This window comes from Ptychodera flava, chromosome 20, assembly GCF_041260155.1.
Source record: "Ptychodera flava strain L36383 chromosome 20, AS_Pfla_20210202, whole genome shotgun sequence".
Taxonomy (NCBI): Eukaryota; Metazoa; Hemichordata; class Enteropneusta; family Ptychoderidae; genus Ptychodera; species Ptychodera flava.
Window position 1 is genome coordinate 15585670 of NC_091947.1, and position 13527 is coordinate 15599196.

Sequence of the window (13527 nt, forward strand, 5' to 3'; positions counted from 1 at the left end):
AACAAAATATTTTAAACTTCGTTTTTCTTCCATAAAATGTCATCTTAACTGCTTAAAAAGCAATCCCTTCATCATGTAGCGTTGACATGTTGACCTCTCTGTCAAAATGCAGCTAATATTTGAGTAAGTAATATACATGAAAAACTCTTATTGGGACAGCGCCCTCATCATTAGACATGCTTACTGCTGTTGTTATTATTGGTATACTGGTTTCACTGAGAACATACATGCCAAAGTTTTTGCATGACACTGTACATATTGGTAAGATACATTCAAAACCATTTTCTAACCAAATTGTACCTGTATATTTCTTGTATAGCTTTGTAAGATATATAAATGCATCTTCTACACTGAAATTTAACATTCATTCATCAATTATGTGAAATGTGGGATGATAAAAATTCTAAATTTTGATAACAGCATTTTTCATTTTGAAATATAATTGAACTGATAATTTTTATCAACACTCTTTTTAACTATAGCATTGTGAAGATGGGTCACATTCATGAACTGAAGTGGCATTTCTGTCCTCCAAAATATCGATCCCTCTGGCTCTGATTGATCAACAGGAAAGATTTGCTGCATATTACAAACAACACACGCATATGTAGCAACCACTTTCCTTCTTGGACGACCCATGGGTGAGCACCCTCATCCTACATTGTACATGAGGGGGTATGAAGGCAAGGGAAGTCACACTGAGAACCTGATACTACAGCCCATTCTTGATCAATGGTCAGTTGCAGATCAAACAAATTATATCGCAACACGATAAGGTGCTGTGAAAAGAAAAATTCAAAATAAAATTCCATTTCAAAAGAGAAAAAGAAAAGAATTGATCAAGTTCCCCCAGTGATGAAAAAATCTCTTACTCATTCAAAGATCATGATTACTGTTTTGATGAAAAAACCACTCGAGGGAAATATTACCATTTTAGATAACAGCCCCTGTACATGTACAAAATGCCAAGTGTGTGAGGCTTCATTTGCCAAGTTGAAACAAGAAAATGAAGAACTCCTTAGCAAAATAGATAACCTCCATAGCAAAATTGATGAACTAACAAAATTATCCAAAAGTACTCAAAAAATCAGATATGACATTGATCAAATAAAAGACTCTGACACATTGGTTCACCTCCACACTGGCTTGCAAAACTTTGGTATTTTCATGTGGATTTTTAATTTGGTAAAACTAAAACTACCACATATCCAATACTACAGAGGAGCTCAGTCAGATAAAATTAAGTCCTATCAACTGAATAAAAGCAAAAAAACAGGACCAAAAAGACTTCTCTCTCATAAAAATGAACTCTTGATGACACTCATGAAACTGAAATTGAATTTAACCGAAAGTTATTTGGGCTATCTTTTTGGCACATGTACTAGTCTTGTTTCCCAAGTACTATCGACTTGGCTGCCCCTGTTAGATCTTGAACTGAAACCATTGATTAAATGGCCAAGGCAGGAAGATCTCCATTTGTACTACCCGAACTGTTTCAAAAAGTATGACAATGTAAGAGCAATTATCGATTGCACTGAAGTACCAATCCAACGACCATCACTAGCAAAGGCCAACAGTCAAATATATTCCTCATATAAGGGAAGACCAACTGCAAAAGTACTTGTGGCATGCACTCCTGCAGGCAGTGTTTCCTTTGTTTCTAAAGCAGCAGGAGGTTGCATGAGTGACAAAGAGCTTGTCAAACGATCTGGGATCACTGATCTTTTTGACCCTGGTGATACAGTTCTTGCAGACCGAGGATTCAACATTCAAGAACTCCTCCTTTACAAGCATGTACGGCTTGTCATTCCACCATACCTCAAAGGAAAGAACAACTGACAACAGCCGAAGACAAGCAGACCAAACAAGTGGCCAATGCTAGGATACATGTGGAACGGGTGATAGGTCGAATGAAGGACTTCCACATCATGAGAACTGAACTTCCATTAGATATGTTTGATTTATTCGATCATATTGTGGGAGTGGTGGCAGCTCTCATAAACCTTCAATCACCAATCGTGCCGATCAATAGCAGATGAAACACCACCCAGTAACAAATCATCTATTCCAGGGCCACAAAATCGATACCAAATGGCTTTTCTGAGGTCACCAAACCCATACCAAATGGCCCTTTTCAGGGCCACCAAATCCTCAATAAAGAGAACTACCGTAATAAAATAAAAATTGAAGGTACTTTTCACCCCACACACATACTTATACTAACTACTGTAAATATAGAAAAAGTAATACTTGCCCAACTAGCTGCGGAATGCAGCTATCTGTTGGCGGGGTAGCGGGCATCACTATGTGGGTCAAAGGTCTATCTGTGGTGGGGTTGACCTTTGACCCGCATAGCGATGCCCACTACCCCGCCAACGGATAGCTGCATTTCCACAGCTATTGCGCAACCTACTTGGAAAAAAGGTAAGTGCTAGATATTTTGCTGGTTGATGATGGTTCAAGGTTTGTAAAAAATATACACATACTTGTGTAACCATCTAGGAAAAAAGGTAAGTAGATACTGACTTTGCTGGCAGATAACGGTTCAAGGTTTGTACCCATCAATTTCTCAAGTACATGGTATTTTCTTACTCGTCAATGTGCATTGAAATCTTTCAAATCCGTAGGGAAACAACTTCAACAAACACAAGTTACACACACACATTGAGATAGTCTACCAAGTTTTGAATAGTTGATTAAGACACACTTTCTATATAGTTTAATCATTTTTTTAATGAGATTTACTATTCTTCATCCAAATTAGTAAATTTGAAATGCATGAAAAACACTCAAAACATTCTTTCATTGAAATCTGCTTAGTACATGTGTTGGACATCATTGTACATGAATGTTAAAGGGACAAAGTCAACCATTTTTCATGAATTTTGTTTGATACAAGATACTACTTATATTGTTTGACATGTTGAAAGATAATGAATGGGTGACCATGCATATATTCGACCCCGGTCTAACACACGATATATGGATCCATCGCGAATTCGCGATGATTTCATGTATCGTGTCTAAAACCGGGGTTGAATATATGCATGGTCACCCATTCATTATCTTTCAACATGTCAAACAATATAAGTAGTATCTTGTATCAAACAAAATTCATGAAAAATGGCCGACTTTGTCCCTTAAGTACTAAAATTACTCAGATTGCACATTTTGTGTCATGTGTGCTTTGCTATAGGTATTTTGGGCTACTTTACAATATGAGCATCCAGTGAATTAGTTGTTACAAAGATTACATTTCCATTTCATGTTTTTTCTTTTCAAGAATATTTCTGTACCTTTAACATTAACACACTCCCAATGATACCATTGACTACAGAAATCACAGAAAATACTCATCTCAGAGGATATCTGAGGATCCTCAACACATACTTTAGTACATACATTACATATATATTCAGTAATACAAGAAGTATTCTTATTGGGATTTCCAACATGCTCATCTCTACATTCCTGTGTAATTTGTGGAGTTTGTTCAACATTGCATTCTGTCATTTCAATTTCTTTCCTTACTTTTCCATGAATAAGTTCAGGAATTATTATGGACTTAAATACAACCAAACACTTTGAATATACTTCTTCCATTAACATAGGATCAAAACATATCTCTTCGAAATGTAGATTGTTGTAGGGACTTGCTGTTTTTAAAGCAAAATAACCAACTCCAGATTCCAATGAAAATAGTTGCCCTTGCACTTGAAAAAAGTATGGATGGTTGGATTTGAGTTTTATTTGCCCAGAAGATGTAATATCTAAACAAGAATCAGGGAGCTCAGCATATTTAGGGATTGACAAATGTCTCATTTTGTATGGATTCTTAACTTCAAGTGGACGAATCCCACAACAATCACACGTCACCAGTGCATCAGGAGAAGCAGCTATTATTGGGCATCTGGGATACAAGATTAGGCCACATTGCTTAAACATCATTTTCCTATGAAACTTGCGATTCACACGAAGAAATTGTTGAATAGCAATTCCTTCATTATATTTCCCCCAATCAGTAGCTGGTGAAGAGAAAGGAGGATTGTAATTCATAACACACTTTAAGAATGATGTATTCCTGTCACTCACAGTTCCATTTACAGACACTTTTCTTGTTACATCAAAGAGTCTAGTGACAGTTATGCGACCAACACGAGACTTATACCAAATGTCTGAATCAGACTGATTCACATTTTGTATCACTAACTAACTGTACAACATGCAATTGTCTATTGGCTTCATTGCACTCTCTATAATTGTGCATCACACTAAAGTTCTGGTATTGATTGGGGTAAAACAGGCTCCTCAACCACCAATTAGTCTCCTCTTGAGTGACGACTACTTCTTGTGTGACAGAAATTTCTGACAAATCTGGGTTTTGACGATCAGGATCTGCTGCAATATTCATATAACACAAAATACCAGCATTCCCACCGGTTACCTCACGTAGACCATCGAGATCCATATCTTCCACTTTCCTTTGTTGTCTGTCATCTATAGCCCTTGGATCATACCTGAAGCGGTTAGACTTAGACACAGTTTCCTCCACGATACAGTTACCTGCATATTTAACAAAGATGTATGGTTACTCATAAAATATTCAGCATGCCTGCTGTAGTACCTTCTATCTCATCTTCTTCTTTTCATGTAGGATAACAAAGTTTGGCTCAGGAGGTCGCCATTGTTGTTTCCCTACCAACATATTGATTATAGAACATTATACGGTACAATGGTATAAGATTATACACCTGCTTCTGTAACATATGGTGTTTTGTCATATTGTAAATTCAAATATTACTGAACGTAGAGTACAATGACTTAGATGCAAAGTACAATTACTTTGCAGTCTTTGGATGCTCCCTCACAATTGACATGACAACTGTTTTATGTGAACACCACGAAAATAAGACAATCTGATCATTTGTTCTAGAATATCAATCAGGACGATTAGGTCATATGATCAAGGAAGACTAGACCAAAAGGTATGACTTTATGATAAAATATTTCTGCTGAACTGTGATAGTCTTCACTGAAAATATGCAAATTCTATTGCTTACTTGTTTGGTTTTATACCAGGAACAATACTTTGTGTCTGGAGCACAAAGTAGATTCGTAGGTTGTGTAATATTGGTTGCCTAGTCAGAATGTGAACATGTGACACTTTTCTATTGTGCTGTTCCCTTACAGACTATTAAAACGCCTATGAATCTTGTCTGGTCCGATATGGGCACAAATGTTTCAAAAATGAGGCGGTAAGTCCGCCAAACCTGAGCTAGTGTAGGGATTATTTCTATCCACAACTTGCTGTGTGTATGGACTGAACTGCTTCAGAGCGATCTTAAGTTCCCTCGTGCAACAGGTATTTGTAACAAATAAACAACAACCAACATTCAATTTCTTTCATTATGGCTGCTGAACAGAACACTACATTCTGTGACAATAGTTGGTTTGACCAACAGATCAGTCTGCTCATCTCAGTCTGAGCGGACGAAAGTTTAAGAGAATGGTGAATAGAACCTGTAGAGACAGCCTTGTTCACAAAAAATAGTGCTAAAAGGGTTCTACTAAAGGGTATAAACAGGATAGCTGATCAATTCGACTGCAAGATAAAGGCACCGAAAGTGAAGTACAAAGAAGTTGTTTACAGCAACAGGCATAGGCAGTATGAAAGTACGTCAGCACTCATGTTAGCCGTTTTGTTAGTGCTGAATGCTTGGCCATATACACCTTTTGAACTTGAGAGAGCACATTAAGCTGGCTTACACACCAAAACAGACTTAATTTTGTGTGTGTGTGTGGATACAAGCAGACTCAAACTACTTATCCCCTTTGTTTGCAAAACGCAAATAGTTTTCACAGAAACGTTTCAAATTTTTTACTGTCTGAATGTAGTATGTGACACTATTTGTGATTTGCAGACACAGGAGATTGATAGTTAGAGTACGCTTATGTCCACACACAAAATTAAGTCTTTATTTTGGTATTAAAAACTATCTACTGTTGATTGACCAATCAGAGTGCTCAATTCAGGGTGTTTATTTACTCATAAAGCCTTGGTCACCAAATTCCAGAAACGAATGACAGCGCCGTAGTAAAGTACTGTCCAATCAAAAGTGAACATGTCATATTCTGTAGACATCAGGTACGTTTTAATATTCAAATTTGGTAACACAGCGGAAACCAGCTGCAACACAAAATCTGCTGTGCCCTAGGGCATTTATAATTGTGCCCAAGGGCATTTATAGGATGTTCCATTGCATTGGAAGGCTATTTCACAATAAAAGTTTTAATTCATATCCTAATCATGTTACATTGACAAAGGGGACGGTTGACGTAAACACATTGAAAACGAAAATATATCAGTTAGGGGCGATAGTTTTTAAGTCGGATAAACCCCTCGTACTCAGGCTCTTCTGGTATATAAAGTCCAACCCTACGATAAAATGTCTCGGCCTGCGGCCTCGACATTTTATCGTTGGGTTGGACTTTATATACCAGAAGAGCCCTCGTACTCGGGCTTTATCCTATACTTTTAGCTGGCTTAATGCACCCTTTCAAGTTCAAGAGGTGTATATGGCAAAGCACACAGTATTGTAACAAGAAGGCTGACATGAATGATGTGGTGCTGTTGTACTGCCTGATGCTGTAAACAACTACTGTCAATCTAATTCTTTATAAATATGACTCACCCTCCAGGACAAGAACAGTAGCCATCGATAATTTGACACCTTTCTTTATGGACTAATATCCAACAGGAGTATGGGTCTGCAGATATACTGGTCTATCTAATGACCTTGGCTTTGATGAAACAATAAGGGATATCGGCAGCAACACCATGGTATTTAAGACCATTGACATGAGAGGATAGATGGAGAGATTTCCCATCTCTCAAAGACTCCTTCCCTCCGGTCTTAATACCTATCGCTTGATTTTCTACAAAAAACAAAATTGAATGATTTGAGCATCTCTGTTTAACAAGTCTTTACATAATAGTTGATCATGCTTTAAAAGAATGCAAAAACTAAAACTATTACTATAATTATTATTAACTAACTAGGTATTAGAATATGAATATTGCATATGTAATCATTGTAAATACTCACTTGTTATTATTTAATCATTGACCTATAAAAAAAAGAAAAAGAACTTTAAAATGAAACAATAAAAATATACATGTAACAAACAAATAAAGAAATAGCCAAAACAGCGACTGTACCGACTATATACACAAAGATATCATAGCTGTAAGATCAAATGATAGTACTACATGTTATTATCGTTATAACTGAAGGAAAATGAGTAAAAAAACTTAAAAGCCCAAATTAGCTGTATCTTTTAGCATATTTTTATGATTTTACTTAGGTACACACTAATCAAAGTACCTGCTGGGACAGTATGTGCAATATTGAATGAGATAAAGATTACACTATTATTAAATGTTTGCCCACACAATGAATTGAAAGTCCCATGCGAAAAAAACAACCAAAAAACGTGGATACTGTGCATATCTGCACTGAAGTCTTGACATAAACTGCACAGAGTAGTCCAATGTAATGTATGGGGATGAATATTTTCAACTGTTACATTGTAGGTTCTGTTTCCATTGTTATATAATCAATTGTTTAAAATGGCGGGAAATCAAAATGACCGTTAACATTTGAATATTGAATTGTCAAATGGTTTACAAAGGAATGCTTTCCTAATGTAGTAAAAGCCCGTATCTCTTCAGATGGTTCAATCCAGAGAGAACCAGGAGAGAGTAGGGAGATAATTTGAGGTCAACAAACTCCACGAGTTACAGCTAGCAGGGCTTGACAAAAGGGTCGACATTGCTACGGACGATGCATGCAAGTAAACACGTAAATGTTAAATATAACTAAAAATCATTATATGGTAATATAGTAACACAGGTAGCTGGAGGTCAAATTAAAGTAAATACTTTTGTCGAAGTAGCTTTCTACTCTGCTCTGCTCAACATCTGGGAAGCTGTGCGGAGAGTCCTCCCATCCGCATTGAATGCCATCGGGATCTGGCAGACGGATGACACCTTCGTTCAAAACCAACTTTTGGGCTTTGGCATCAGCGATGTCTTCAAGCTGTTCTGTGATGGGAGGTTTCTGCTGCAAATCTAGCTGCTCTGCAGCATAGCAGTTCTGCACGAGCTCATCTTTTAGGGAAACACCGACCGGAACACCGTGTGATTAAAAATTGCCTCAGCTCAGGCACTGTCCAGGACTGAAATTGGCGAGCTGCCGCCGGACAAGTAGCCATGATGCATGTGCTGACTGATGACCCCAAACAATCCCAGAACTCAGCGCGTCCGTTCGTCATTTCCGCTATCCGCGAAAGAGACTATGATGATGAGTCAATGGCGTCTGTATGTCTGTATATTTGTGGGTATGTATGTGCGGATGTATGTCATCACACACAAAGGCTCCCACACCGCCAGAGCTACCATCTCAGTATTTGGTGTACAGGTAGATGCAGGGGTTGAGATGTGAATTTGTTCAAAGTACACATCATTGTCAAAAATGTGCAAATGAGTAAGAAAAAAAGAAATCCTGCAAATGTGCAGGAGTGATGGCATGCCAGTACGAAACTAGGCCAACTCCACTGATCTTGAGTCATTTCCTGTCATTGTTTATGAACTGTTACATATTAACAGACCTGCTGAAACCATAGATAGTAGAGGGGGGAAGACCGTCAACACTCAAACTATGAGGGGCTAGCTGTTTCTGTTTTCCATAATTGATCAGGCAAGTGTACCAATTTTTCATCAGGGAATGCTGAAAAATTACTCATTTAGTAATGATAGTCCATATACTTGGTATTAAATTGTACAATATATTTATAAAATTGTACCGTTTTAATATTATTATTATTTATTCTTTTCTACTATTTTTGGTATACACGTTTCTATAGATGAACTGAGTAATATATATTGAATTTCTGATGAAATCTGTAAATTTTGTATTTTTGGGGCAATTTTTGCCATTTTTGGTCAAAAAATGTGTATTTCCAAAACTATTTATCTGATAGCTTTGAAATTTGGTATACAGGTTCCTACAGATAAACTACATGATATTTGTTGAAATTGTGATGAAATCTGCAATTTTGTATTTTTGGGGCAATTTTTGCCATTTTTGGTCAAAAAATGTGTATTTCCAAAACTACTCATCTGATAGCTTTGCAATTTGGTATACAGGTTTTTACAGATCACCTTAATGATATTTGTTGAAATTATGATGAAATCTGCAATTTTGTAATTTTGGGGCAATTTTTGCCATTTTTGGTCAAAAAATGTGTTTCTCAAAAATTACTGGTCTGATAACTTTGAAAATCGGTATACAGGTTTCTACAGATGAGTTCAGTAATATATAATGAATTTCTGATGAAATCTGTAATTTTGTATTTTGGGGGCAATTTTTGCCATTTTTGGTCAAAACGTGTATTTCCAAAACTACTCATCCGATAGCTTTGAAATTTGGTATACAGGTTTCTATAGATGATCCGAAATGATATTTATTAAAAAATAATGATGAAATCTGCAATTTTGAATTTTTGGGGCAATTTTCCCATTTTTGGTCAAAAAATGTGTTTCTCAAAAAAAGTACTGGTTTAACAGCTTGGAAATTTGGTATACAGGTTTCTATAGATGAAGTTATGAACTAAATTTGATCTCTTGAAATTATGATGAAATCTGCAGTTTCATTTTTGGGGCAATTGTTGCCATTTTTGGTCAGAAAATTTTATTCTCAAAAAGTACTCATTAGATAGCGTTGGTTGACATGTTCTTAGGGATGATCCGATGTGATATATTCAAAGTATGATGAAATCTTCAATTGTGTATTTTGCAGCTTATTTTAGCAACTTTTTTCTGGCCTCTGCATTGAGCTATCAAAGATTTCACCTTCCTCATCAACATGTGTAAAAAATAGTTATTCTCTACATAAACACAGCGGAGCTATATCGGCCCCTAGGTTGCTTGTTAGCATATACATATGATATCCATGTGTTTTCAAGCATGATGCTTTCTCTTTTGATATCTTGAATAGAGAATTTGTTCAAAAGCTATGAAAGTGTCATACTATATTTAGTCATATGGAAAATGGCCAAGTTTACATTGAGATGAAAATCTTTATATGTTGTAATTTTACTGCTAAATCACAGTGTTTCACTTTTCCAGGTGACATTCAACATGGCCACGGCATCATCAGTTTCCAGTGAGAAAATTTTGACTGACATCAATGAGCAGATGCTGCTGTGTGCAATTTGTATGGAAAGATTCAAGTCACCAAAGATATTGCCATGTTATCACACGTACTGTGAACCCTGCCTGACAGAATGGGTTAAAACCAACAATGATAAGCTGATCTGTCCAACATGCAAAGAATTGTTCCCTTTGCCCTCTGGAGGAGTATCTGCTATTGATAATAATCGATTTATAAATGATTTGCTGCAGATTTTAAGTGATGTCAATCCTGACTCAGAGAAGTCTGTTTGTAAAGTGTGTAAATCGGAAGCCAAATTTTGGTGTCAAGACTGCGGTGAATTCTTCTGTGATGATTGCGTAAAACCACACAAAAGAATGAGATTACTCAAAGATCATAAACTGATGACTGTAGATGAATATACAGAGAAAATGTCATCAGAACACTTCAGACTGATTCAGCCAAGATTCTGTGATAAGCATCATAGCACACAGTTAGAATTCTACTGTGACTCCTGTCAAGTACCGACATGTATTAAATGTACTGTTGTTGAGCATGCACCACCTGAACACAAAACAATATCAGTAGAAGCAGCACTGGAGAAGTACATGCCAACCATGAAAGAGTATGAAGAGAAAACTGCTCAGAAAGTGAATGATTTAAAACAGGCCAGAGATGGAGTTCTTGATGTTGGCAAATGCTTGGAGAAGAACAAAACAACAGCTGAATCACAAGTCAATGACCTGTCAAAAATTGTGATGGATGTAATACAGAAGCAGAAAAACAGATTGCTTGCTGAAATTGCTGATACATATTCACCAAAGCGCAAACAAATTGATTCCAAGGTGGAACAATTGGAACATAGACTTGTTGGTGCAGAAAGCATGCATTCACATCTGAATCATCTGTTGAGGTATGGTGGTGCAGTGGATATAATGGCAGCAAAGACTGAAATATGCCTGAGACTACAACAGGATGATGTGACACAAGAAGGCGGTGATGACATTGACAGCAACATTGTTTTCACTGAAAATCCACCATGCAGACTAGTTGATCTTGGCTGTGTCAAGTCAAAAGTAATTCATTCTGATGTGGTAAGTCGTTATGTTAAACCCTGTCATGATACCCATCCAAGTTAAACAAGACTATGGTTGGATACTGGTTATATTGAGTTTTTATATCTTTATTTTGTTGTCACTTTGAATTTCATTTTGTTGATTTCACCTTTTTCAACATGAGATAACTGATGATATCCTGGCAGTGAACATCAGGATTTTTTGAAGGTCTTTACTATCGCTATATTTATGTCAATTTTACAAATACATTATCGATATTAACTTTTCTAAGTGGGGGGTCCAGTCAAAATTTCTGAGTTAGAGAGGGGGGTTACTCAAATTCATCATGGTTGGCAAGGGGGGTTACTTGAAATTTCAGAGTTTCTGATGAAATTCTTCCGACCCGACCCCCCCCCAGCCATAAATAATGATGGCTCCCTTAATGTCAAAAGCCAGGAATTAGAAAATTTGTCAGCAAAATGAAATTTGTAAATTTTGTAAACTTTGATAAGTTTATCTGTCAATCATTACTGAATGCATCAAAATAAGGGTTGCAGTCCAGAGTATTATGGACATTCACAGGTGTGATTTAAGGGTGATCCATATCAATACTTTTGGACACCATGGGCGAGAGGGTTTGCCCAGTGTGAAGCTGTACATCCGTCTATAGATAGGTCTTGTTTCAGTCATAAGTTAATAACCATTTGTCAGAATGTCATGCAATCTGGTACGTAGCATCATCATGGTAAGATCTAGATATGATTAGATTTGATGTATGGGGTTCAGCACAATTGATAGTTGTTTACATTAATGAATTTATGCATTAAGCTTGATTTCAAGAATTACTACTAACACCAAATTTCATGAAACTGTCCAGGTACTCAGACTGTCCGATAGGGTATCTATGCAGTCTATGCTAATCAATCAATGGGCCATGCATGGCTTACAGATTATAGGTTTATTGGCATATTTGATGAATTTCTCTATACAAGACTGTATATCAATACTGAGGGCATCAATTTTGACAGGACTCATGCTATATAATTATATGTTGATCATTAGAAGTATTCATGATGTAAGTTAAATGAGCATGACAGTCTAATTATTAATTATTATTGATGAGCATAACATTGTAATTATCAACTAATTCACATCACAGGGAACAGATTAGGACCCTGGGGTGGGGAGGAGGGTTTTTGTGTGCAACGGTTTACCTTATTTGATTTTTATTAATTTTGACTGTGATATTTCAAATAAGAGTTCAACTCCACACCGTCTGACTGCTTTATATATTACCGACAATTCCTTATCTCCTCTCCAACTTGTGTATACACCACTGTATTTGCTCCGAAAACATTGCCAACTTGCTAATCCGCTGTCCGTATCGGCGGATTAATTGATTGAGTCAACACCACAGCCGTCACACACGTAGTAGTTATTTTAATGCGTGTGGGACGGCTGTGGTGTTGACTCAATCACTTAATCCGCTGATACGGACAGCGGATTAGCAAGTTGGCAATGTTTTCGGAGCAATTACAGTGGTGTATACACAAGTTGGAGAGGAGATAAGGACTTGTCGGTAATATATAAAGCTGTCAGACGGTGTGGAGTTGAATCTTTATTTGAAATATCACAGTCAAAATTAATAAATTAGGCTACTTGTAGCAATAAAGAAAACAGTCAGACGGTGTGGAGTTGAACTCTTTATTTGAAATATCACAGTCAAAATTAATAAAAATTAAATAAGGTAAACCGTTGCACAAAAAACCCTCCCTCCCCACCCCAGGGGACTGATTTCTTTCCCCTATGTTCACATATTCCATGAGTTTTTAGCTCCCATAGCCATATGTATATATGGCAATGGAAGCTATTCTTATAGGCTAGGGAACTGTCTGTATGTCTGTATGTCTGTATGTCTGTCCGTCAACATCAAAAACTCCAAAACCGCTGCACATTTCATCTTGATATTTGGTGTGTACATGGATGATGGGTTTGTAGATGAGATTTTGTTCAAATGAAGTTGTCATTGCCAAAAATATGCAAATTAAGTGAAAAATGTTAAAAACAGTCAAAATTGAAAATCTCAATAACCAATGAGCAGATTACATGAAAAATTAGCATGTAAGTACTTTGGGCTGACCTGAAATAATTGTGCTTTTTTTTTTTTTTTTTTGATATTGTTGAAAATATGCAAAGTAGGGCCAAAAAAGGCGTTTTTGGTAAAAAAATCGTCTTCATAACCGCTGGTCAGACAGCTT

At 36.7% G+C, this 13527-nt stretch overlaps 1 protein-coding gene and 1 long non-coding RNA gene across 2 annotated transcripts in view; one reads left to right on the plus strand and one right to left on the minus strand.

Annotated features, from left to right (window-relative positions):
* Positions 1-13527, plus strand: part of LOC139120699 (uncharacterized) — a 52892-nt gene that overhangs the window by 23535 nt on the left and 15830 nt on the right. Inside the window, exon 2 of the mRNA XM_070685234.1 lies at positions 10190-11308. Coding sequence (XP_070541335.1) covers positions 10202-11308 — 1107 coding nt within the window. The 5' untranslated portion in view covers positions 10190-10201. The remainder of the gene's footprint in view (positions 1-10189; positions 11309-13527) is intronic.
* On the minus strand, positions 6538-8283 carry LOC139119626 (uncharacterized). Its single transcript, XR_011548956.1, has 3 exons — positions 7943-8283; positions 7107-7128; positions 6538-6936 (listed from the first exon to the last, which is right to left on the minus strand). It is a non-coding gene; the product is annotated as an uncharacterized lncRNA (long non-coding RNA).